The following is a 27,268-nucleotide window of genomic DNA, read 5'->3' on the forward strand; positions in this document are numbered from 1 at the left end:
TGTGCCCTCCATCTTTCCCAACATCAGGGTCTTTTCCAGGGAGTCTTCTCTTCTCATGAGGTGGCCAAAGTATTTAATGTTTAATAGGTTATTGTATGGGGGACCCAGACAGATGGGCGGGGTATAAATAATCTATTATTATTATTATTATTATTATTATTATTATTATTATTATTATTATTATTACTTAGGTGGTCCTTAAGGTATCCTAGACCCAAGTGGCTCAGGGCTTTGTATATCAACAGGACACACGGCAATGTTTTGTTGTACATCCCACTTTGCCTATTGAGTTCCTACTCCTCCCTGAATGCACACATGGAGTGGCTTGTATGTGTTCAGGGGTATACTACTCTTAATTTCCCGGTTGAACTTGTTCCATGCAGTTCAGTTGGGAAAATTAAAATATTGGTCTTGGATGGGAGAGAAGCAGGATTTTGATCCACTGCAAGAGGGACCCCAAAATGGAGAACTTTGTTTCCTTAATAAAGAATGGCATGATCCCATGATCTAAAGAGGCAGAGCTCAAGACAGGGGGTGAAGCACGCCAGCCCCATCACTTCTGCTGCCAAGAGGGAGGCATTCCAGTGCTTTGGAGTTGCCATTCATCTTCCCTGCCCCTGAGAGAAAGCCGGTCTGCAAAACTTTGAGGAGTTCCCCAGCTCACACCAACTTTGGCAAGAGATAGGGTGTGGCAACAGAAGTTGGACGTGGCTTGGTGAGCCAGGAGTTGTCAATTCCCATTTCACCTCAGGTGGCAAGGCAGGATGGGCAAAGAAGAGGCGGCTGGAGTAGAAACCTGCCCTCTGGGTAGGAATGAACTGGCATTGAGCAGAATGTTGCAAGAGTTCCAGCAAAACATGCCACCCACTTTCATCATTACAAAACATAAGGAATTAGATGGAATTTTATGTCGTTTTCAATAACTACAGGGTAAAGTTGGGAGTACAGAATCAAGCAACCACTTGTGCCCAGATCCATCATGCTTATAAAAATCAGTGTCTTTTTAAAGAAAAGCCCACACGAGAGAAAATAATAAATTATGGATATATTTTGCTGAGAAATTTTCTTGGTTAGCGGCAGCGATGGGGAAAATTTGCATCCACAAGAGATGACTCTATAAATAGCTCTAACAGCATTGTCTCATCTTTAAAACTCAGTAAGTACAACAAAAAATGCGTCTCTTTATGAAGCTGTTTGAGCAGAGACACAAATGGAAAGGGAAGGCATGTTTCCAGGATAAATAATGTGTGACTATCGCTGACGTGAGGTGGCTTGTATAGAATTTTGTTTTGGAAGCATGTTTCACAACACTTGTAGATGATGTTACACTTTCTTACTAGGATGTTTTAAAAACATGAGTTGGATCCCCTAAGCTTTTTTCGCAGCCGTCTTTTTTTGATGTGAAATATCTAGGTCAGCCAAGTGAAAAGCTGCATCAGGTTTGAGCTCGTTGTTATTTAAGAAGTTAAAATGGAGTTTGCCACATTTTAAGGTTTCTGAAATTCCTGCCAAAGAAGCCATCTCCACCCTGGTAGATTTGGTATAAGCACATACTTGTTTATCCTATCAGAAATCATTGCAAGATGGTTTCCGTTAACTCAATATTACAGGACAGGATTCCCTGTTGGATGAGGATGAATGCTGGTGGCTAAAAATATTTCTTAGCAGTGAGGATTTGAAAGTTCTGAGCAAAGTGGATTTCCTTTGGGAAACTGACAACTGTAAGGTATTTAATGTTTTAAGGCTTTGCTGGAGCAGGATAAATGTGAAAACCCAAAGTTCATGTTTTGGCAGTTTAGATTAGCAAAAAAGCAAAATTTTCCTGGGAAAATGAACAATGGTGGAGTTCAGTGCTGAAATCCAGTAGTTTGAGGAACGACGCATTGCCAGGTTGCAACCCAGATAACTCATTTTTAACCTTCAATTGTCTGACTACAGTAAGATACATTGCTACTACCGTATCTGACCTGCTAAAGTCATCAGGTCTATCTTCTATCTTTGCCTGCATCCATCTGAGATTCAAAATTCTCCGGATTGCAACAATTAGTAACCCTTAATCTGTGGAGGGCCAGGGAGAATAGGACTTGATGTACAAGTTGTGCTTTTCACTGCAAGGTAATATGGCGGAGGGGGGGGGATAAGCCATTGAAGCTTTTCCCCATCATTTATTTCCATCCGTGAGGAGGGGAGAAATATCTCTGTGATGCTACTATTAAAGGCACAAAGCCTCTCCTCCTTCCGGAGGGGAGGGATTGTGAGCAGAAGATGATTCCTGCCCCCTGCCCTCGTCATCGCTGGCGCGCCATGCCTCCCAGTTGGCCACCCAATTGGGTGGCACCGCGGGGGGAGTGGTTTAGCCACTCAGATGTGGCTGCGCCAGCTCTCCCCTTCATTGCGCTCCTGATCGTCTTCGAATCACCCACCCACCACTCCCTTTAGGACATAGCTTCTCGATTGGCCTTGCTATGGACCCATGGTTGGTTGCCCAGGGGGCCTGGTAGGAGTTTTTTCCAATTGGTTTTTTTCGCCTACTTCATAGCAATCATCACAACATTCTTGGTATTCGGCGGTTAGGCATTGGAATGTGTTGGTGGTGTGTGGAAGGGCAAGGTGTGGCCATCGCCTACCCCTTCACTTACGGGTATTCTGTTAAAGGAATCTGGCGGTCGTGGATCCTGTCCGATGCCCCGTGTGGCGGGGGGCCATGGCACGACCCTCGGTGACATCAGGGGAGAGCTTATAGTTGTATCTGCATCAACAGGCTCCCCCGACTGGTGGTTAACCCCTCGTCAGACTCACCCCTCTCCGAGTGGGTGGAGTCAAACTTTCTGTGGTCCAGTGCCTAAGCCAATACCTTCTCACATGCTGTAATCAATAAAGTTGTGGCCTTTTCTTGCCCATTAACCTAATATACTGTGTCCACGAGTCTTCATTCCCCAAGCGGGGATCAGGTCCTCGAATCACAAGTGCAGGAATATTAAAAGTAGCGACCCTGGTCTTGTCCGTTCTGTGCCTTGGGCATTTGGGCACCTCTGTAAGCTTTCCTCTTCAAGCGGCTCACTCTCTCATATGCTTCTTTTATTAGCTTAGTCTGAGAGTGGACTGCATTTTCTAACGTACTTCCCTCCTGCATTGCCCCAAACTTCAGTGTAATGTTCTTGGCTTCTAGAAGCAGGAGATGCTATTTCCCCTGACTAGCTTGTGAGAATTATTGTACGGGGTGGGAAATGTGAACGCTTTGAAGCACAAAATCTGGAAATCCTTTACAAAAGAAAGTTTGAGGTAGCCTAATGGGGAGTGTGGGGGGGGGGGGGCTGTGAGAAATCCCAAGGGGCTGACAGCTAAAAGCCTCAGCAGATTTGGAAGTAATTGGAGTAAGCTGGGAATGACAGCCAAACATGAATTCACTCCCATGCAGAGCTGCTGAACACAGTATCCAAAAACTGCTGCCAGTGTCAGAGATGCTTACAGATCTTCATCTTCAGCAGAGGCTAAGAGATCCTTAAGTTTTGAAGGAGAAAACACAAAGGGCATTTTACTTGCTGTATATTAAAAGAATAGCCGGTGTTCAAATATATCATCATCTTTCTGCTGGGTGTTAATTCTAACAATATCAAAATGTACAAAAGGAGAGTTGGTGGTATGCAGCTAATGATATCTTTTCATCAGAAAATTAATCATAATTTTATCTTTTCAGCAGAAAATTTATCATAATTTAAACTTTTCATCAGAAAACTTATCATTCTAAACTCATGATTATAAACCTATTAAAACTTGCAATTAATCATATCATGCTTAATACATTCATAGCTGCAGTTTAATTTGTTTTATGTCCATTCCAATGCAATTTAATGTCCAGATTTTTGTACTGGTGAAGCCAACATCTTCTAAACTTTTCGGTTTAAAATGTTGCAAAACAACAAATACATTATACAAAAACCACTGGCAAATTCCCCTTACTTCTTTGCATGCCTGGTACAGAATAGTAATTTATAAACTGGGTTATGCATCAGAAAGTCCATCTATACCATGATCCCTTAGGCAAAGCACCCGCCGTCACTCTCAGACCACCCCAACCTGTAAAAAGAGGATAACAATATAAACCAACTTTGCAAGGGTCTTGTACAAATTGTTGGATAACATCTATGAAGTGCTATGAATGTTGTAACAGTGCCTTATAAATGCTAAATAATATTGCTGCATTGAGGACCTTCTAATATTTTATTTTACAATATAATTCATGATAAGGATAGAAGCTTATGGTAATGACTGACGGATGTACCATTCAGTGTGGTATTTTTCTTGAGCAGTGGGCCTAAGAACCCAGTGGCGTAGCGTGGGGGGTGCAGGGGGGGCCGGCCGCACCGGGCGCAACATCTGGGGGTTAGGGGGTGCAAATCCACGGGTTAGGGGGCGCAAATCCATGGGTTAGGGGGCGCAAATTACTTGCCTTGCCCTGGGTGCTGAGAACCCACGCTACACCACTTTAAGAACCTGCTTCCAGTTCATTAGCATTCTCTCCCCGCCCCCCTAGATTTCTGTCTCCAACAGTCTCTGGCCTGACTACAATATTCATTTTTCATGTATATAAGCTCAGGGATAAAATCCTTTCTTCTCTTCTCTTCTCTTTACTTGCAGCCTGACCCTGCAGGCCGAGATATTTCTATTCTTCCCATTTTGGAGCACTGTGAAAACACTCACATGACCATTTGGCTTGGCATTGTCTATGCCTACAAAGGCCTACTCATGGTAAGTCTAATGGTAAGTGTAGCTCAGAGCCAGTATGGTGTCATGATAGAATGATGGACTAGGGAGTAGAGAGACCTAAATAAAAATCCCCACTTGGCCATGAAGCCTGCTAGGACACTTTCAGTTTTATTTATGTTGTCCTAAAATGGCTAAAAGGGTGGTGCTGTGGGTTAAACCACAGAGCCTAGGGCTTGCCAATCAGAAGGTCGGCGGTTCGAATCCCCGCGACGGTTGAGCTTCTGTTTCTCGGTCACTGCTCCTGACAACCTAGCAGTTCGAAAGGACATCAAAGTGCAAGTAGATAAATAGGAACCGCTCCGGTGGGAGGTAAATAGTGTTTCTGTGCACTGCTCTGGTTCGCCAGAAGTGGCTTAGTCATGCTGGCCACATGACCCAGAAGCTGTATGCCAGCTCCCTTGGCCAATAAAATGGCTAAAATGTTAGGTTGCTATTTTGCTCAAATGAAATTAAAACCCAAAGTTGTAATGGTAATGTAGATAGAGACTACAGACTCCTCCCTCATGAGGAAGACTGAGTTGAGTGAGCCATTTATCATCACATATTCCATACTCTCCCGTGTCATTGATAAGCGTGGGTTGGCGTCTGTCTTGAAATGATGACAGCCAGTTGAAGAAGTAGCTGTAACCTCTGAGAGTTGATGCCATGTTCTTATTGGTTACTAGCCAAAAAAAAGCTGATTGATAAATATTTTAAACAGCTCCAGCTTAATACAAATTCCCCAGTATATTTAAGGTAGCAAGTGCAATTCTTTTAAAATAAATGAGCCTTTTAACCATTTATCATAATTAAGCCTTTTTACCAATACGAAACAAGTTTATCTCCCATATCATATTTCCTATCCGTAAGAGAAGACCCAGGAGATGTGGTAGTTTATGTGCCCCATGCTTGCACGCACATCACTCAATATCACACCTGTAATTCATGCCCAAGTGGTTAGGAGGTGGGTCGTGTAATTATATACCTCACAAGCAACTGCCCCTCCCCCCCCCCAATTAAATTAAATACTACTGGGCCAGAGCTAAATAGTTTCAGTTATTTCAATGAGAGACAGAGTATAGGATCACTTGGTGGAAGTTAAATGTGCTTAACTTTGCCTGGATCTTGCCCTGTCTTGCATTTGTCAACATAAGCTGCTTAAAGCAGAATGCAGATAGAAATAGAAACAGAACTCTTTTGATGTCTGGTATGCAAACCTATCACTGTGCTTATTGTGTTAACAATCATCACTTCCTTCTCTCTTTCTAATTTCAGCTATTTGGTTGCTTTTTGGCTTGGGAGACTCGAAATGTGAGCATTCCTGCTCTGAACGACAGTAAATACATTGGCATGAGTGTTTACAATGTGGGCATCATGTGCATTATTGGAGCTGCTGTTTCCTTTCTCACACGGGACCAGCCCAATGTTCAATTCTGCATTGTGGCACTAGTCATTATATTTTGTAGTACTATTACGCTCTGCTTAGTCTTTGTTCCTAAGGTAAGCACATTGACTCATTATGGGTCTGTTATCTGCATATAATTTTTGTAGGACTATTAAATTCACTCCTGCACTGGGAAATTCTCCTCCACAAGCCCCACTGAACTGAACTGGAACAGCAAAAGGACATGGTTGCTCACTGGATTGTGCCCATGATTCTTAAAGCGTAAGTTGAGAGCCAGCATGGTTTTAGTGGTTACAGTGTTGGACTAAGACTGGTGAGACTTGGGTGAACCTTATAGGGTGGTTTTGCACCAGTCACTGCATCTCTCAGCATAATCTGCCTCTCAGGGTGGTTGTGAGAATAGAATGAGGGAAGGGGTCCACATCTGCCATATTGAGTTCCATGAAGGAAAGGTGAAATATCACCTTCTTAAGGATATGCAGTTATTCCATTAGGTAGTTGCCCTGTTCCCTCCATATCTTGATTAGACGGAAAGCTACTTCTGTCTAGAACTGACAGAGCAAAGCTTTGTCTAGGGCAGTATCACTTCTAGGGACTGGTTATCTATGAATAAATTACACATAAGAATCTAGATGTCAGAGAGAAGTTTCTTTTAATACTAAGTGGGTTAAACCACAGAGCCTAGGACTTGCCAATCAGAAGGTCTGCAGTTCGAATCCTCGCGACAGGGTGAGCTCCCATTGCTCTGTCCCAGCTCCTGCCAACCTAGCAGTTCGAAAGCACGTCAAAGTGCAAGTAGATAAAGGTAAAGGTAAACGGCATTTCCGTGTGCTGCTCTGGTTCGCCAGAAGCGGCTTAGTCATGCTGGCCACATGACCCGGAAGCTGTCTGCGGACAAACACCGGCTCCCTTGGCCTATAGAGTGAGATGAGCGCCGCAACCCCAGAGTCGGCCACGACTGGACCTAATGGTCAGGGGTCCCTTTACCTTTACTTATTTGTAATACAGTCGTACCTTGGATCCCGAACGCCTTGGATCTCAGACGTTTTGGCTCCTGAACGCCGCAAACACAGAAGTGAGTGTTCCAGTTTGCAAATGTTCTTTGGAACTCAATGTCCAACAGAGCTTCCTGCAGCCAATCAGAAGCCGCGCTTTGGTTTCTGAACATTTTGGAAGTCGAACAGACTTCTGGAATGGATTCCGTTCGACTTCCAAGGTATGACTGTAATACAATATATAACTATGCAGATGTGAATATTTATAAAAGTATACATACAGAAATAGCCAGCATTATTAGATACAAAAATGATATTTTCCCAATATCACATAGGGGTTTACTTCATCCTGCATTTTCCTATTCCAGTAAAAAAAAGGGGGGGAGCAAACTCAATTTTTCTATTAAAAATATTGTTGCTTTGACTCCCTTCCCTAACCATATTTGTAGCTTTAACTATTTGGGCTTTACCCCAGATTTTAATTGATCATTCCTCTATCTTTGCCATTCCTGGATTTTTCCATGCCTGAGCTATGGCTATTCAGGATGCAGGAAGTAAATGAAGGATCATTTCCTGATTCTTTCAGGGAAAGGTTTCTAGCCTGGCCTTATCCTTGACATGCTGGCTTTGGGTGTTTGTTATACAGTCGTGAACCCCCACTTATAATCTCCAGCGATACAGCTGGGACACACCTCAGGGAGAGCTAGGTCTAAGAGACAACAGAAGCAACACGTATAATGGACAAAGAAAGTGCTCAGGCACAGAGCTTTAAAGCACAGATCTGTGGCTAGAAACATGGTGCAAAAAGAAGTCTGGGTGAGCCATTAGGAAGGTGGCTCCACAGCTCTGCCCCACCACATAATGTCGCTAGAGAGAGCTGTGGTGATTTCCCATTATTGTGAAATATCAGGTTTTCACAATTAACATTGCTGTTAGCTTACTAAATTGGATTATATTTTATTCATGCATGGGCAAATTATTTAAAGGCTAAGATGAATACTACTACTTCCTATCCTCCTAATGTTGTGGCTCAGGTGCTAGACCAGCCTGAAAACAGTGGTAGGCTGGATGTGGGCCAATAAATTGATGCTGAATCCTAATAAGATTGAGATGTTATGTGTTCTAAGATATTGACTCGGGGAGGTCTGCCCTGCCCTGGAAGAAGCAGGTCTATATTTTAGGAGTACTCCTAATATACATATCAATATTGATAGATAGACCCACTCCATTCTTTAATGGTTAATTGTTTAAACTAATTTTAATATTGTCGATTTACATTGTTGTAACCTGCCGTGAGGTCTTATAGTGAAGGGTGTGTAATAAACTTTAATCAATAAATAATAATGAATGTACAAAGTCCATCTACTTTGGGCTGAAACACTTAACCACATTGGCATATGAATGGAATTTTCTAATCTCTTTGGCCAAAGTTTAGTAAATTACAGTATCTCAATACTGAAGAAGGGAACTCTAAAAGGAGAAATGGAATTGAGTGTGTGTGTTTAAAAGTTGTTTTCAGATCCCTTCAAATATTACCTTCCAGGGGAGGTTTGGAAGCCACAGGCATCATTTCTGCATTGCATCAATAATGTCAGAAATCTGTGATTCCTAGGAGAAGTCTGGTTTCCTGGAGGTTTGACACTAGTGTGCGAAGAAGCCATATCAGCAGCCCCTTACACATTATTTTGAGCTTCGAACATTAGCTAAGTAGCACGTTAAGGTGCCTTTGCTAAGTTATGGGAAGTAGTTAAATAGTTTTAGCTCACATGGATAATAAAATTGGCAAGGCACTACTGAAGACTATGCCTCAAATCCAGCATTACACATTTGAATGTACGTTCAATGAACATTTTTGGGGGCACAGATACACAAAAATAAAATGAGATATTCTTTAACTTTCAGCTAATCACACTGAGAACAAATCCAGATGCTGCCACCCGAAACAGAGGACTCCAGTTCACTCAGAACCAGAAGAAAGATGACTCAAAAACATCCACGTCAGTCACCAGTGTCAACCAGGCCAGCACATCGAGGTTGGAAGGTCTACAGTCAGAAAACCACCAGCTGAGAATGAAAATTACAGAGGTATGGCTAAGTGTGTGTTCTGGGTTAGACTGTTCTGTCTTGCGCGCATTGCATGTATTCTCAATTTGCGAGGCCATCAGGCTATCTGAAACTCGAGAGTCAAAACAGGCGAGGTACATGACTGGATCTCTCGATGTTTTGCTTTTCGCTTAGAAGCAACTGTGGGACCCATATTGGATCCAGTACAGGGCAGGAGTGTGGAGGGAGTTTGACCATTTCTCCCATCTAAATTGCTTCTTCCACGATGATGCTCTCACTGTGGTGGGGAAATGCTCTGTGTTTGCAGAAAAAAAAACCCCCTTAATTTCACATATACGCTCCTGGAGGGGTCAAACTGGCGGTGGCTGACCAGGAACAACACCTTGACGTTGTAGCAGTTGTAGCTCAATGAATACGTTGACCCAGTGTGAGGTGGCTGTGAAAAAGATGGATTCCATGTTACAGTTCATTGGAAAAGGAATTAGAAATCAACTTGCCGGTATCATAATGGCACCATACAAATCTATGGTGTGACTGCATATGGAATGTTCTGTGCAGTTCTGATCGCCTTACCTCAAAAAGTTTATTGAAGAGTTGGAAAAGGTTCAGAAAAAGGGCAAACGAAATGATTGAAGGGATGGAACAACTCAGGTTTAAGCATCTGGGACTGTGTAGTTAAGAGATAAAAGGATAGAAGTTTTTAAGAATTATGCATGGCATGGAAAGACGTGGACTAGAAGAAGTTGTGACTAGTCTCATAACACTAGCATTTGTGGGCATTCAATGAAGCTGAACGAAGTTTCAGGGCAGTGTGTTCTGTGTTATAACTGGAGCACTTGCTCTCACATAGCTGCTTATTAATTGGGGCAGAAAGTTAAGCACATCTGGATCCCACTGTTCTTACATCCCTCTTGCTGAACTCAGTGTGATGTAAAATACTACTATCTAGCCAGATTACATGCTAATTTAGCTTTACTCAGCGATGGTGTCCCAGGACAGAAAAAGGGAGTGGGGATCGCTATAGTATGAGTTTTACTGTCATCTCTACGCTACAAACCTGTGGGTTTGATGTGAAAACTTCTGCTTTATCTCTTAGAAAAGATGATGCTTTTTCAGATCACCTAGATCCTTTCATCTTAGATTAGAACATGTATTCTTTTTTAATTAGATCTGCCACCTTTTAAAGTATACTTGTTACGTAATTCTATCTCCTTTATTTATCCCTTTATGGAAGTGAGCTGTTTCGACGGCACTGCCTCCAAGTTTCTAGGCATGAGTGCAAACTACCTATTTGTTTCCATCCACCCAAAGGAAAGGGTGCAGTCTGCTTTTTTCGTTGTTGCTGAAGGCACATTTGCAGATTCTTTAATTTCTAAAACAGCTCTTTTGCACATAACTGCTCCTGCACAAAACAGCTGTATTAAAAACAGGTTCAGGAGGCTGGAAAAGAAAGGAAGCAGCAGCCTTTCACGTGTGCAACTCCAAATCCTGATTTAGAGCAACACATATATACCAGAGTTGCACAAAAAAAGGGGTGCTCTTTTGTGCAAAGCTTGTATTTCAAAAACAAATTTAAAAGGTGTGTACATACCTGCATACAAATACCTGTTTGCATACTTAAAACAGACCTAAGGCTTCCTGGCCTGGAGCACACAAACAAACATTTTTGACTGCTGTTTTGTGAAAATTTGGTAATTGAAAAACTTGTATTTCATAATTAAAAATGGAGGTTTAAAAAGGTGTGTGTGCACATATAAGCAAATGCCTACTTGCCCACAGCGGACCTCAGATTTCTGGAGCTTATGGTGGGCAAGGAATAACTAATTCAAGAGGGTGGAAAACAACCCTCTGTAAAAAATATTTTCTAACAAGCACTGCCCAGTAGTATGGAGAAGAAACATTGAAATGGATTTCAGAGGTATAAAACTGAAAGGACTCTTATGTGCATGAAACCACATAATAGGCACATGCAAGCAGTGGCCCCCCAGGAGATACACGCTTTGCCAAAATCCTGCCCTCAGGATGAGGTGAACAACAGGAATTCCGTTTCCTCATAGGACAGCCAGGAAAGAAGATAGAGAACAAAGTGCAGCAAGTTTCTTATGGGACGGGAAATCCAGGCCTGACGTTTTCCTTTAGAATCAACCCAGTGAATACTGTTTTAAAAACACGAGCTGGCGATACAGGCTGTGTGCTGAAGGATTTCAAACCTTGGAGCGTTATTTCTTTTTTATTTTTACTTCAGAGGGAGCATGCTCCCCTTTATGGTTGAAAATTTGTGAGGAGGTGGAATATTGCAAAACGCATCAGAGCAAAGCTGTGACACTTTAAAAGTTGACAAATGTGCTCTGTTCCTCACACGAAGGAGCATTTGAGAGAGGTGTTCAGGAGCATCACAGGAAAAAAAAGTATCTGCCTGTGCCCTAGAAAGATTTCTCAGAGCAGAATAAAAGAGAGCTCTGAGAGATTTCTTAAGAAGTCGTTTTCTTTTGAAGACTTATGACTGTTCAGAATTGAAAGGGCTTACCATGGATGACAGATGACACAGGATTCCCATACAGAATCTCTGTGCGATGAGAAGCCTTTGGGTGTCTGTTGCAGCTCTCAGTTCTGTCAGCTGCTACAGCAACCTATGAAGCATCCTCTCAACCTTTTCTCAACGCCATTGACCAGCCACCCACTCACCCTTGATGCTTCCCATGCCTCTGGAAGTTACATGTGTGGTGCGTTTCCCCTACCTTTGGATACCATGTGCAAATGGGCCCATTTTTTCCAGTGACGCATCTGTGGACACCCTATCAGGGGCACCATCTTCGTAAGCACTTTGGGGGAGCCCAATGTGACGTGTCAACATCATGTTTGTGATGCCGCATGATGTCCTGACGTTGCTCCGTGCCCAGCCTCAATAATGGGCCCCCCTAAAATAATAATTAAGGGGCCCCACAATACTTCAAGGGACGCGGGTGGCGCTGGGGGTTAAACCACAGAGCCTAGGACTTGCTGATCGAAAGGTCGGCGGTTCGAATCCCCGCGGCGGGGTGAGCTCCCATCGTTCGGTCCCAGCTCCTGCCCACCTAGCAGTTCGAAAGCACCCCTAAGTGCAAGTAGATAAATAGGGACCGCTTTCTAGCGGGAAGGTAAACGGCGTTTCCGTGTGCGGTGCTGGTGCTGGCTCGCCAGATGCAGCTTCGTCACGCTGGCCACGTGACCCGGAAGTGTCTTTGGACAGCGCCGGCTCACGGCCTCTTGAGCGAGATGAGCGCGCAACCCTAGAGTCGGTCACGACTGGCCCTGACGGGCAGGGGTACCTTTACCTTTACCTTTACCTTTACAATACTTCAGTCCCCTGGAGCCGACACGTACGGTATCACTGAATTACAGAGGACACCTTTGCCTGTCTGGGTGTCCAGGAATGTGTTAGAAGAAATAACTACAACTTTTACGCATGATTGGAAGGGAACCCCATAGAGAAAAATAACTTTGGTCCATAAGATTGCAAGGAAAGTTAATGAAACCTGCTTACAAAATATGTTAATGCTATTGTAACATGCTTTTCTTTTAACAGTTGGACAAAGCTTTAGAAGAAGTCACTATGCAGCTTCAAGACACCCCTGACAAGACAACATATATTAAGCAGAACCACTATCAGGAGCTCAATGACATCCTCAGTATACGGAACTTTACAGAAAATAAAGGTAGGGAAGAACAACAACTACTTTATTATTTATACCCCACCCATCTGGCTGGGTTTCCCCAGCCACTCTGGGCAGCTCACAGCATATATCAGAACATACTGAAACATCAGACATTGACAACTTCCCGATACAGGGCTGCCTTCTAAAAGTCAGATAGTTGTTTATTTCCTTGACATCTGATGGGAGGGCTTTCCACAGGTTGGGTGCCACTACCAAGAAGGCCCTCTGCCTGGTTCCCTGTAACTTCACTTCTCGCAGTGAGGGAACCGCCAGAAGGCCCTTGGAGCTGGACCTCAGTGTCAAGGTTGGATGAAGGGGGTGGAGACGCTCCTTCAGGTATACTGGGCCGAGGCTGTTTAGGGCGTTAAAGGTCAGCACCAACACTCTGAATTGTGCTCAGAAATGCACTGGGAGGCAATGAAGTTCCTTTAGGACCGGTGTTATATGGTCCTGGTGCCTACTCCCAGCCACCAGTCTAGCTGCCGCATTCTGGATTAGTTGTAGTTTCCGGGTCACCTTCAAAGGTAGCCCTACGAAGAGCGCATTGCAGTAATCCAAGCAGGAGATAACCAGAGCATGCAACACTTTGGCGAGTCTGTGGGCGAGTCTGTGGGTCAGTCAGCTAGCATTGTATGCACGAGGCGTTTGGGATGGAGTGAAGAAGATTTGACAACAAATCCTTTGTCAAAACCACATTTTCTCCTTTTTCCACGTTTCTCCTATTTCCTTTTCCCTGTCTAGGATATACTCCAGTAAATGAAATACTGGAAGTGGCTGGTTAGCATCATGAGGAAACATGAGGAGTGTTGATTGGGGGTAGGGAAGAGTATCTGGCCCTCCAGCTTTCTAATGTTAACCATACGGACCTAAGTTTCTCTTAAACCACTGTCAACTCTTCTATAGACCACTACATATTTACTATCTCCATTAACAAGCATAGCTTTGTGACCTGTTGCTGCCTACCTAACACAGAACCTAAGAAGGAAACACCAGGTTTTCACCAGACATTGTCCACACACTCAAAACCTACCTTCACCTTCATGAAATATGAAAGCTGGGCTTCTTGGGCAGCACCCACTGTCACCGATTTGGAAGGGGGGGCGTTGTGCCTTTGCAGAATTGCAGAGTACATAGTTTCCTGGTAACTTAGCAATGGCAGAAAGTGCCATATTGGCCTGAATATAAGCCTCACTTTCCCCCCAAATTCCGATTGTGGAAAGTTAAAGTGTGGCTTAAATTTGTGACCTTACAAAAATTGGCTTTTACGATATCGCTGCTGAAACAGACATAAGGTAAAATGGAAAGGGTGTGAGTGCCTGCGGAATTTTAAGGGAGTGGCTTATATTTGAGTATTGACTTTTTCTCTCCCCCACCCTTGAATTTTAAAGGTGCGGCTTATATTTGGGTGTGGCTTATATTCGGGCCCATACAGTATAGAAGAATTGGTGGTGAGAGAAACTAAGAAGTTGATAGGCTCTGGAGGCACTTTATAGACAAGGGAGAGACTGTTGTCAGTCATATGAACATTGTAGTTAATGAGGTCAAAAATGAAATTTTGGTCATCCCCTACAAAAGAAGGAAACAAACCCTTCACACCAGCATTGTTTTTTCCCAAATGATAAGAATTTTATCAATTCCCCAACATTGATGTAGCTTCTTAGGGACTGTTCAGCATGTGGGAGCCATAATCAAAACTTCAAAACAGAAGAAGATTGTGTGTGGTGTCCACGTTTGCTCATTAGTGTTACACTAATCTCCCAAACTGGCAACGTTTTACAGCTTACTGGTGTATGAAAGTCTAAAATGGGGGAGTATAGTTTGGAATTGCTGATCTGCAGCTTTCTCTTCTCTCCCACTGATCTGAAACAGCAAAATGTGAGCCTCATCGAACAGGCCTCACATGACTGTAGTATACTGTTCTCAGAAAAGAAATGTCTGTATCTAGCTAAGATAGCCAGCCTCCAGAAGCCATTTTGGGCCTGCTCTGTGCATTTGCATCTTTTCTTCCCTATATAGCAACTCCATTTCAGCATATGCTTTAGGAGTAATCTAATGCCCTGAATAGGGACGCGGGTGGCGCTGTGGGTTAAACCACAGAGCCTAGGACTTGCCGATCAGAAGGTCGGCGGTTCGAATCCCCGCGACGGGGTGAGCTCCCGTTGCTCGGTCCCTGCTCCTGCCAACCTAGCAGTTCGAAAGCACTTCAAAGTGCAAGTAGATAAATAGGTACCGCTCTGGCGGGAAGGTAAACAGCGTTTCCGTGCGCTGCTCTGGTTCTCCAGAAGCAGCTCAGTCATGCTGACCACATGACCCGGAAGCTGTACGCTGGCTCCCTCGGCCAATAAAGTGAGATGAGTGCCGCAACCCCAGAGTCGGCCACGACTGGACCTAATGGTGAGGGGTACCTTTACCTTAATGCCCTGACTTATGGAATGGGGGTGAAATATTCAAGTAGCCTTTCCTTTCTTTTCAGCGGGTATTACCAAGGGCTCCTGGGCAAGTCCAGAAACCGGGGCACTCCTTCTCCCTGCCTTGTTCCCCCCCCCCCACCATGTTAGAGTAAATTGGGGGGGGGGGAATATTTTTTTTTAAGTGAGCCTGGTTTACTTTGGAAATCTTTTAAAGAGTAACTGGTGACAGGACAGAATGTTTATCTTTGCAGAGTTACTTTGAATGTGCGCTAAAATAGACAATGCCGCTGTAAATAGATCTGAGGTTTTTGGGACGAGGGAATAATGAACTTTATTTTAATGTGACACGGTTTCAGATAAAGGGGCTGTGTAGTACTGTGATGGTTCATGCAGCAGACATAATGATCAGGAACCTGACATGTAGGTAAATAACAAGGCATCAGGAGAACTGTCACTGTTAAAGGAGGGAGTTGAAACTCATATGTCCATTGGCAAGGATTAACGCCGTTTTACTTTAGAACCCGGTCGCTCCTGGGTAATTGTGCAGTTTCACAAATTGTGCCTCCAGTTGTGGGACTGCTGTCTGCAGGATGCAGTGGCCTCCAGCAATGCAGCCTTGTTCTAAATTAGGTAAAGGTAAAGGGACCCCTGACCATTAGGTCCAGTCGCAGACGACTGTGGGGTTGCGGCACTCATCTTGCTTTATTGGCCGAGGGAGCCAAGGGGCGTACAAATTCTGGGTCAGGTGGCCAGCATGACTAAGCCGCTTCTGGCAAATCAGAGCAGCGCACAGAAATGCCGTTTACCTTCCCGTTGGAGCAGTACCTATTTATCTACTTGCACTTTGTGCTTTCGAACTGCTAGGTTGGCAGGAGCAGGAACCGAGCAACAGGAGCTCACCCCATCGCGGGGATTCGAACCGCCGATCTTCTGATCGGCAAGTCCTAGGCTCTGTGGTTTGTTCTAAATTACAAAATGCTTAATGGTGCTTTGGTGGGATTTTGTTTTTCTGTCTAGCTGGTTGAAAAATAAATGCCTTTATTTATTTATTTATTTTATTGCCATAGGACTATCAGGGTGCATGGTATAGAGAAGAGGGATTGGGAGCCACACAGAACAAACCAGGAAGTGGCCGTAGTTAGCTGCCACAGGTGTTGCTTATAGCCCTTTGGGAGCAGTGGAGTCCAAGAGTGAGATTGTGTTTGGTTTGCAGCATTTGGAACAAACCCAGGATTTGAGACATATTTCTAAACATAGAAATGTCTAGGTCTTGAATAATTCAGTTGTGTTTTCCTAGAAGAGAGAAGGGAGAGTGCTGTTTTGACTTTGGGGTTTTGTCTTCAAGTTGTCTGCTTGCTTTAAGGTCTAGGAGATGCAGAGGTTCCTGATGGGAGCACTGCAGCCACCATTGCCACCAAAGAGAGGAGGGAAGGCATTAAAACAAGATGGGGGAAAGAAATAAAATTCCAGGGAGGAATTTATCTCCTCCATTCAGCAACTGATGTGTTGGCTTCACACACCTTCCTAGCAGAAAGTCACAGTAAGCTCAATGGCTCATACTCTGCATAACTGGCATCTGCCTGTCTTGAGAGAATGGAGTGTGCTTCCAGGGGTGAAGTCAAACAGCTGTGTTAGCAGCACCAAAGTGACCTTGCCAGCATGTATGCCTGGGCAGTATGTATGGAGGTCTTGGGCTGCCCAGACAACAGGACCCCTCTCTCGGCCTCACTGATGCGGTCCAAAGGAAAGCAGAGCAATACGTTTGGCAACAGATTGGCGGCAGGAGTTGCCGGAAGGAGGTGTACAAGATGCCATCCAACGGTCTTAAGGACTGTACTCCAGATTTGTGTAGGATTTGCTCCTTAGCTTTTTCTTCTCCCAGAGAAGGTAGCGGAGGGTCCTGCATAGCCATGTACAGGATTGCACTGTGTGTGTTGCAGCTACCACCTTCACTGTGCTTTGTAGAGAGCTCTTCTGGGCCAGGTGGAGAACTGTTGTGTATTGCTGTGTGCAAGGGATCAGATCTTCATCCGGTCACTTGTACAGCAGCAATTTCGTTTTGGGTGGTGGCAGGAAAGACAGACAACCTGCTTTTTGGAACTGGGAACAGAGAAGAAGTGACAATGTCCCTCCAGAATTTCTCACCAACAGAGACATTTGCTAGTAATTGGGGGTGCAAGTAAAAGCATATATGTTTCAATGTGTTTAAAATCTAATTGATGGTTGAGGATATTATTGGATGCTGCGAACTAACCATCTGTTTGTCAGGGTCATATTTTTATATTTTGTGTTATTTTAATACATCTAACTGGTCTGGGGAAACCCAGCCAGATGGGCGGGGTATAAACAATAAAATTATTATTATTATTATTTTAATGGTATGTTTCTTAGCTATCATAAGAATTCAGTAGATTCAGTAAATAAGTTTAGAAGCACTGCGGTAGATTACAGAATCATCCTTGCAGCTCTGGAAAAATAAATTTACTTTGGAAAAATGATAATATAAGACACTTTTCTCCCTTTTCCTAGATGGTGAAAAGGCTGTATTGAAAAACCACCTTGATCAAAATCCGCAAGCCCAGTGGAATACGACAGAGCCCTCCAGAACGAGCAAAGACTTTACAGAAGATATCAATTCCCCAGAACAGTAAGTAGAATGGTTCTTTTTTGTTACATGGTCACAAGAACTGAGGTTGCTTGCTCAGTCCTTAGCATTTTTTGTTAAATCTGTGCATCGCTTACTTACAAAATTATGTCTCAAAGGATCCTTTGAGATACAAGCTAACAGTTGTCGCTGTGCCCTTGGTCTTTCTGAGTAAAATGTTAATCATTCGAACACATACATATTTATGGCAAGATTTAGTAAAACAAAATCTTTTGTAATTTGAGGGCCTTGTTAACGGTGCCCCCAGCCAACTCTGGAGACCTGAAGTTCTGGTTTTCAAGCATGGTGACATTTCTGTGTTCTGTTCTGTACAAAATACTGCCTCAGCGTTAATGCTGGGCTTGGGTGGCTAGCAAGCAAGTATTTAGCTTTACAAATGATCAAAGAAAGAGAGAAGCAAACCCAAGGCCTCATAGTGGTTTGTTAAGAAAGAAGCGGTATTATAACTTGGGTGTATTGCTTTTGCTCGTTCCATGGGCTATTTTGTCAGGCCGCCCACTGGATTTATTTGTGGCTGTAAGGCATCTCACAAACGAGGGACACTTTTGTCAATAGCCTGCTAGCAAAGCCCTCGCTCCATTTCCTTCCTGTTCATCTTTCTCCTTTCTGCCTTTGCAGCATACAGCGTCGACTCTCCTTACAACTGCCCATTCTCCATCATGCCTATTTGCCATCAATAGGAGGGGTCGATGCCAGCTGTGCCAGTCCGTGCGTCAGCCCCAGCGCCAGCCCAAGGCACCGGCACGTGCCGCCATCTTTCCGTGTGATGGTCTCTGGCCTGTAGGAGGACCAGAGCTCCGTGAACTTGCTTTTGGTACTCAATGGCTGGACCGAACGTCTTGTGTGAAACTCTTGCCTTCTACATACTCTCTTACTCTTAGCACAGAGGAACTAGTTTTACAAGGCCATCGTCAAGGGAAGACCAGCTCCACTGCTGTGGGAAAGCATGTGAAGTGGAGAGGGTCACCCGGAGGTTGGATCTGTAGCCTTACTTGTGGACGTTTTTATTTCTTCCTGAGGAAAGTCACCAAACCCATGTTTCTTCCCAGATTTCTACAGAGGCCAGGGTGGCTGGGAAACAGACTCGACAAAGAACAAAGACAAAAGAACCCCGCTCAAGTGTCACTAAACTTTATATGGCTACTGAAAAATGTGGAGCCACGTGCAAAAAGAAAACAGAGTTATATTAACTGAAATGGAAACACTTTTGTTTTGCAGGGATTTCATTCAGGTGCTGGAGGCACCGGCTAGTTGGGCCGACATTCATTTCTGGGACTACGTTCAGTGGGGAGGAGGAGACACTATGAAACGGTTCTTCGGGTGTCATTGAGACTTTCACTTAGCCCAGCTCCACACATCTCAAGAAACGCTTGGGATGGAGAATGCTTCAAGGGGGAAGCAGGGCCAGGGCCAGGATCTCAGAAAGGCTACCAGGTAGGGAAAACAAGATGCTATTTGCAGCCATTCCTTCCTCCTGATAAGATGCAGGGTTCCAGAGGTGGCTCTGAAAACTAGGTCCAACAGCACAAGGCTGAGAATGGCTACGGAAGTCTTAATGTCACAGGATGGCTTGTCCCCCTCCCCAGGATTTGCTTGATTTAAACCACAACATAATTACAGTACAGTTAATTTAGCAAGGTGGGGTGGGGGGTGGGATGTTTAGACACCACTTTGCTGCTGCAGCTGAATTTTGCAGAGGCACAGATAGTATATACACAACCTTTGCTTCATATCTGCGTGTGTGACAGTGGTAGTTGAGAATAAGACAGTCTGAACCAAGTTCGCCTAATATGGGGGGTAGGGGTGGGGAATCCCCCTTGTCCTTTGAATTAGAAAACTAAAGGCAAGAAGTGAATAAGTTTTTTGTAGAAGACATTTTTTATTTTTTAAAAAATGGTCTCTTCCCCCCCCCCCGAGAAATAATGATTCAATCTACTCCCTTCCTAAAAGAGTAACAGAATTCCTATCAGAGTGCAACAGCAGGGAGCTCAACTGAAATGTTTGAGTGATTCCATCACTAACTGATAGAGGTCTGAAACAAGCATGTGCTGCCTGTCTGCTAGTGGTTCTGTGCAAGCCTGCAGTGATTAAGATTGTGCATGTGTGATCCAAAGATCTTTTCCACCATTACCTGAAACAGAGAATTTCAGTGGGATCCTTGCTGTGGGCACAGCACTCGCATTATTGAAGATACTGCATTCTCTGACCTTCTTATCGCTTATGTAGTTATAGGGCACTTTCCACATAACCCCCAGCACGGTGGATTCTGCACTGGACCGGCATGGAAGCAAGGCCTAATCTTCCTCATTGCCTTACTGCGTATAGGACGCTCGGAGCTAAGGCGCCTGCATTTCCATGCACCGACAAGTGTGCTTTTCAGCTGCTGGTACTCAACCCACCAAACACACTGTGAAGTACCACCAGTTGAAAAGCACTGCTCTGTGAAAAGGCCTCACCCACACAATCTTTAGATTGAGTGAGCCAGGCCTATTCATGAAGAAATGTGCTTATGTAAAGCTCTCATTCCTTCCCATGGCAAGCTGTGAGCAGGATATGCAAATCATGTGAATGGCGTAGAAGCAACATTCAGAGTGTGGCTGAGCGCTGGAGACAGGCAAAAAAAAAAACCCCAAGTGTTGTATGCTCCATTGTCTCTGTATCATTATTATTTTTTAAGGAGGGGGTAGTGCTTCGAAATTCTGCAACACCTGTGTGCCCAGCATGATGAGAGATGAAATTACTGCCACCTTCACTTTTTTCCCCACCGTGTTGGCTGTCTCCAGCCTTGGCCACTCCAACTGGATGGCAATTTGGCATGCAACATTGGTGATCTTGGCCAGCTGCCATTTCTAAATCTTGTATTAATTAAGCTAGCACAATAGGGCAGTGTGGAGAGGGAAGGGTGTGTGTCCTTTTGTTACTGCACTGTCTTCTCTCATGCCATAGGAATGAACCTTTTTCCCACCAGTGTTCCCAGGATATAGCGTTTTAATATCTGCATGAGAGAGGAGATTATATCAACCAAGTTACTGCGGATGCCCCTGCTCCCTCCTTCCTGATTATATTACCTTTGAAACACATGACGCTTAATCCACTGGGGGCACCACAGAATCTCTCCCTGCACACGTATCGTTGAGAGGTCATGGAGGCACCTGGAAGTGTTAGGACAACAGTGAGTAAGTCTACCGCACAGGGAGTAGGACACATCACTCGGTTTGAGCACTAACCACTGAAGGTGTCGTCTGGTGTGAGTGTGTGAGCGTGTATGTATGTGTGTTGCCAGTATTCTCTTAATTTATTAATAAACTTCATCAGGACTTTATTTAATACAAATAAATATTACTTTTCAAAAAAGAACAATAATACTGTATATAATGTATACACAAACATTTCTGTAGAAAATATTATTCCAACATAGCAGGAAACAAATCAAAAAAAATTTCCAAAAAGTATTGGACTGTTGGCGGTGAGTGTGTGTCTGTAACTCTTTGTGAATACTGACCGTGTGCTGTTTCTTAGGTTTAAATCATGCAGTACATTCTTTGTCTCCAATGCAACTGTAGTTTCTCCCACAACATTTTTTTTTAAATTTCCTGCAGAAAATAAGGCCCACAAAAGTGACTATAGCTATTTAATGTTTCTGTTTTTTTTATACTGCAGCAAAAATGTACTGTAAAAATTTATGATGAGCTATGCCCCAATGGCATTTTCCAACAATGATAGTGCACAAAATGCTTTAATCTAGACTGGAACTGTCAAAAATTATTTTAAAAAAAGAGAGAATACATGGAGAATTTCTTGTATACCCCTTATACTGCATGAAAACCAATTTTTAATAAATTGTTGCAAAAATCTGTTTTATTAATAAAATAGAGAAAACCTAATTACTACTTAGTGGTTCTCTTTCTTACAGATAACCCTTGTAAAATTGCAGGTACACACTGCTAGGACGGAAAAAAGTTCACTCAGGCCCCATTTGGTGAGATAGGGAGCAATGGATCTCTTTCTGTATTACAGGCAAAGGCCTAGCTAGAGAGAAGTGGGAGGTGCTTCATAGTCCAGAGCCCTGGCCAAGCCTTTAGTCTAAGAAAAGACCCTGTCTTCCAGTAGACTCTATCCTAGACCACTCACGAGCAACAAGGAGAGAGAAAAGTTGTTGTGCAGTGTGCCTGCACCATCGCCTACATACTGCAGCACAAAGTCCTGCAGAGCATCCAGTCAAGGGAGCAAACCTTTTCTTCTTCCCATAACTGCCTACATATGTGACCCTGTGGCTGTTCACTGGACTACAACTCCCATCATCCCTTGCCACTGGCAGCGTTAGCTGCATGGCTGGTGGAAGCTGGAGTCCAGCACTATCTGGAGAGCTACAAGTTCCCCACCCCTAGCCTAGAAGCTACTTTTTAGGATGATATAATGTACCATGGAGGTCCTTACCATTCCCAGAGTGAGATTGGTTGGATACAGTGTGGAAGTGACTCTCCCGTATGCTGCCATGGTTCTGATCTCAACAGTCTGGTAATGACGAGGGGACCTGCACAGAAAGACGGAATTAACAGTGAATGTGGCCTTTGTGTAGTTTAATGTATTATTTTTAGAATCATTTGTTGCAAAGTGGGTACAAGTGTATTACATGGCAAATTGTACGCATTTCTGAACAGGGTTTTGTTTTTTGAAAAATGAGCCTGTGCTGTGTGTGACTTGTAGCAATTCTAAAGCTCCCTGTCAAGTAGAAGGGTTATAAATCCCAATACACCAGAAAGGGGAAAGGGACCACCCCAAGGCCCATCAAAAACTTTTAATTTGTCTACATTTGTTAAATTGATCAGCATCAGCCGCTTTTATGATGCTGTTTTCCATAAGGGAAGAGGTACTATGGACTACAACTTCCTTTTAGGCTAATAGAAACATCATGGGATCTAAATAAGTTGTGTATTGCCTTTGATGATTTTACAGCAGCCTTCATTCTTAAAGACAGACAACGTTTATGGGACAAACTGCAGCAAACCAATATTAATGAAATGTTACAGGTGTTAATAAGTATTTTGCATTGCAATGCAAATTGTTTGCTCAGATTTGTCCCCATCTACTTAATTGAATAGGCTTATACTTCCATGAAACAACTATGGCAAAGATATTGCTCTCCATATATGTAGGAACTGAGATGCACTGTGTTAAATTATTTGAAGCATTGCCCAAGCTGAAGGTAGATGACACTGATGCTCCCAAATAGCAACGGAGTTACCAGAAATCTGCTTGCAAAGTTGGCAGCAGTGATCCCTGCAAACAACTCGATGGGAGTTGTCATAACCACATTGTAAGACATGTGGGGCAAGAAGACATGGATGTTCTCGGTTCTCCCATATCAGAGTTAGAAAATGTCTTGTCTTTTGAGACATGTTTATTATGCCTTTCATAACAGTCGACAATAGCTGCATAGGAATTACAGTGGTACCTTGGGTTAAGAACTTAATTCGTTCTGGAGGTCCATTCTTAACCTGAAACTGTTCTTAACCTGAGGTACCACTTTAGCTAATGAGGCCTCCCGCTGCCGCCACCACGCAATTTCTGTTCTCATCCTGAAGCAAAGTTCTTAACCCGAGACCTCCGGAACGAATTAAGTACCGTATTTTTCGCTGTATAAGACGCACCAGACCATAAGACGCACCTAGTTTTTGGAGGAGGAAAACAAGAAGAAAAAGATTCTGAATCTCAGAAGCCAGAACAGCAAGAGGGATCGCTGCACAGCAAAAGCAGTGATCCCTGTTGCTGTTCTGGCTTCTGGGATAGCTGCGCAGCCTGCATTCGCTCCATAAGACGCACACACATTTCCCCTTACTTTTTAGGAAGGAAAAAGTCTTTTGGAGCAAAAAATACGGTACTTAACCCGAGGTACCACTGTACTCCGCAAAGTGGATAATAGCTCCCTATAAATTGTCCAATAACACAGCATCCCATTTCTTGGGCTGCAATCCAATACCTAGTTAACTGAAAATAAGCTTAAACTCAATGGGAAACCTCAGAGCAGACAGCACACACTGATTAAAAAATATACTCAGGTTCCCAGTTGTTTTCCTAATGCGAGATGATATGAAGTTGCATTTTAACGTATGTTGCCCTGGTTTTTCAGACATTAGTCATGACCTCAGTGGAAGTTTAAAAAAATCAATGCTGCTTTCAAAACAACTCCCTGCATGTTTCTTCAGCACTCCTTCCCATTCACAAATGGATTTTCACTGTTCCTTTACAGGCATGTTGTTGTTTTTTTGTTGTTGTTTTTTAAAGTGGCTACTTCCCATGAGAAACTCTGGCCTCAGCTCCCAGGCCATTGCTTTTGAAACCGGTAAGACATCAGAACTGCCCTGCTGGATCAATCCTAAGGCTTACCTAGTCTGATATCCTGTTTCCAAAAGTGACTAGCCAAATACCCAGCTGCCATTTTTCAGCAATTAATGGCATGCTCCCACCAATCTTGGATGTAGGATAACAGACACAGAAAGCATTATCCTCCGTTAATTTTGAAGGGGTCTACATTGGTGGCCATAACTATTATTCATGCTTAGGAATTATTTCCAGAGGAAGAATGTAGCAGCTCCTACAAATACAAAGGTTCTTATCGTCTGGGGGAACGGCAGGCTCAGTTTTTGCTGGGATGACAGAAAATATTTTCCAGAGGGAGTGAAGACTAATGTGAGCATTGATTTCTTGATGAGGAAGTCAAGCCAACCCGTTAAAAAAGATGTAACCTTAAATTATATATATGTAACATTAAAAATGCTCATGTGCCAGGACACATTTACAATGGAAGCTACTCACCCATTTTCTTGGCCTGAAGTGCCATTTTGTTCCGGTTCCATACACTGAATTGACTCTTGCCCAACTTGCAAGGGAGGACTGGCCATTCTTCTTTGGTGCTCGCTTCTGATTTCATCCAGAGATAGGAATCCAAGCACTCCTCACTTCACCCTCTTCAATGCCTTACGATACCTGTCAGCACAGGCTTCAAAATAACCACTTGCTTGGCCGCATTTCTCCCAGTGACTGGGTGTATTTTACTGGAAAAACTTAACAAGTATTAAAATTGCTTCCACCTCTAACCTCGGCAGACTATTCCTAACAAAATGCAAAGGTCTTGAAGGATCCTGGTTCATTTGCACTGCGGCCTCAGAACCATGAACTGCCCCAGCCTCCTAAGGATGGATGACCTCATAGCGATGCATTTTCTGTGCCGTTTTGCTTTATAAATATGTGAATATATGATGACTGACATGGTGTCAGACCCATTATTTTATCAAGCCTGGTGCTGTTTAAATCTGACTGACAGAAATTCAGGGTCTCGGGCAGAGGCAAGCTGGTGGTGGTTTACTTGTGTATCTTAAGTTAAAGGGTCTCAAGTGGAGAGCACACAGGAGTGAATTGCTCTATTGCTGAGGTTTCAATTTTAAAAAAATAAATCATGTCAATTTCTTTTTACAGAAGCAATATAGGAACGACTTTGTTAAGGAGATGTGCTGGACTTGGTTAAATTTTCAGCAATGCATTAGAAGCTCCCCAAAGAGGCTTTAAGATTTGCTTAAGCATAAAGGACAGAATGAGATATCAATCTCTGCTACAATTGCTATGCCACTGCTGCAAGCTTGATATCTGATCCACTTATAAGACTGGGCTCACTTTCCTGGGGGAAAAGAAGATTGCACTGGTTTTAACAATTAGTCGGAGAGTTTTTTAGTTGGCCGTGTGTAATTTAGAGAAAAATTGACCCAGCACAAGCTATTTATGGAAAGACAACTAAAACCTTTCCCTCTCTGATTTCAGCACCACAGAGGCAAGAGTCAACAAAAAGGCCAATGCCTTAATTTATTTTATCATAGGTAAGCTGCATTTTGCTTCCATAAGGTGATCCCCCCATCTGAGCACTATCCATTAAGAGTTGAAAATGAAGAAACTGTGCAGGTTACACTAACGGTAAAAGGTACCCCTGACCATTAGGTCCAGTCGCAGACGACTCTGGGATTGCGGTGCTCATCTCGCTCTATAGGCCGAGGGAGCCAACGTTTGTCCCCAGACAGCTTCTGGGTCATGTGGCCAGCATGACTAAACTGCTTCTGGCGAACCAGAGGAGCATGGAAACGCCGTTTACCTTCCCGCCAGAGCGGTACCTATTTATCAACTTGCACTTTGACATGCTTTTGAACTGCTAGGTGGGCAGGAGCAGGGACCGAGCACACTAGTCCTATTCATTTTCCTCACACGATTGTGCACCACCACACAAAGACTTTCAATAGTTGAAAAAGTTACCCACTTTTAACAAATATTGCAAAATAGTGAATACAGTGGTACCTCGGGTTACAAATACTTCGAGTTACAGACTCCACTAACCTGGAAGTAGTACCTCGGGTTAAGAACTTTACCTCAGGATGAGAACAGAAATTACGCCGCGGCGGCAACAGGAGGCCCCATTAGCTAAAGTGGTACCTCAGGTTAAGAACGGACCTCCGGAAGGAATTAAGTTCGTAACCAGAGGTACCACTGTACTATACTCTCAGAAAAATCTAATGGAACTGGAATCACACAAGTTCCATGGCACAATAAATCTGATCTCAAGCCACTGCGTTTAACACGCATTATAAGTAACAGAGAAGGAAAGTTACAAAGAATTTCAAAATGTCATCTAAATCAGGGGCCTGGAACCTTTTTCATTCCGAGGGCCACATTCCATTCGGGGGGCCGCACGCCTGTGGAGGGCAGGGAGAAAGGCTGTGAAGTGGACAGAGCAATTAATGTGAATTTTACCTTTGTCCAGTAGTCTAGTTGACAGGCATTCTCACACCCCTCTTTCTATCCTTAACCTAAGGAAACAAGAGGCATTATCAGAGTTCAGAGACACATTCCAGCTAGGCAAAAACAACCAAGGAAAGTGCAGAGGATATGGCTGGGAAGGGCCATGGGAGAGTACTAAGAGTCAAATAGTGAGGTGCAGAGGGCAAAATGCAGCCCCTGAGCCTGACATTTTCCATCCCGACCAAAATGATTTAAAAACAAAAACCCTGCATTGGTTGAGGCTCGGGCACATTTAGAGACAAAACTTTGCTGAGTCCCAGGCTAGAACCACAAATCAAAATGATTTTGAACACAATGGGGGGTGGGGAATAGGCAATTTTAAACAGGAATGTAATTTCCGAGAAGGTAAAGAAGTGAGTCCGTTCTGCCCCAATCACTTCTGTTCTAGGGAGATGGTTATCACAAGGAAAACGCTAGCGAAGGACAGCAATGTACCCGTGGAGAAT

At 43.7% G+C, this 27,268-nt stretch overlaps 2 protein-coding genes across 3 annotated transcripts in view; one reads left to right on the forward strand and one right to left on the reverse strand.

Moving 5' to 3' along the window:
• Window positions 1-21,865, forward strand: part of GABBR2 (gamma-aminobutyric acid type B receptor subunit 2) — a 277,930-nt gene extending 256,065 nt beyond the window's left edge. The window contains exons 14-19 of the mRNA XM_083749682.1: window positions 4,639-4,749; window positions 6,022-6,246; window positions 9,049-9,231; window positions 12,776-12,905; window positions 17,846-17,963; window positions 18,600-21,865. Of these exons, the coding sequence (XP_083605808.1) occupies window positions 4,639-4,749; window positions 6,022-6,246; window positions 9,049-9,231; window positions 12,776-12,905; window positions 17,846-17,963; window positions 18,600-18,765 (933 nt within the window). The 3' untranslated portion in view covers window positions 18,766-21,865. The remainder of the gene's footprint in view (window positions 1-4,638; window positions 4,750-6,021; window positions 6,247-9,048; window positions 9,232-12,775; window positions 12,906-17,845; window positions 17,964-18,599) is intronic.
• Window positions 3,644-25,969, reverse strand: LOC310849484 (uncharacterized protein). 2 transcript variants are annotated; one of them, XM_083749731.1, is made up of 4 exons: window positions 24,798-25,969; window positions 22,419-22,515; window positions 21,050-21,133; window positions 3,644-4,077 (listed from the first exon to the last, which is right to left on the reverse strand). In XM_083749731.1, exons 1-4 carry the CDS (start codon window positions 24,910-24,912, stop codon window positions 4,038-4,040), a joined length of 336 nt encoding a protein of 111 aa, XP_083605857.1. In that variant the 5' UTR covers window positions 24,913-25,969; the 3' UTR covers window positions 3,644-4,037. The 2 variants fall into 2 exon arrangements, 1 of the variants encoding a protein (XP_083605857.1); XR_014566919.1 differs by lacking the exons at window positions 3,644-4,077; window positions 22,419-22,515; window positions 24,798-25,969 and adding an exon at window positions 16,120-17,416 and having other exon boundaries at window positions 21,050-21,162.
• Between the last annotated feature and the right edge of the window lie 1,299 nt (window positions 25,970-27,268).

The sequence above is a fragment of the Podarcis gaigeae genome (genome assembly GCF_964106915.1).
Source record: "Podarcis gaigeae genome assembly, chromosome: 7".
Lineage (NCBI taxonomy): Eukaryota > Metazoa > Chordata > Lepidosauria > Squamata > Lacertidae > Podarcis > Podarcis gaigeae.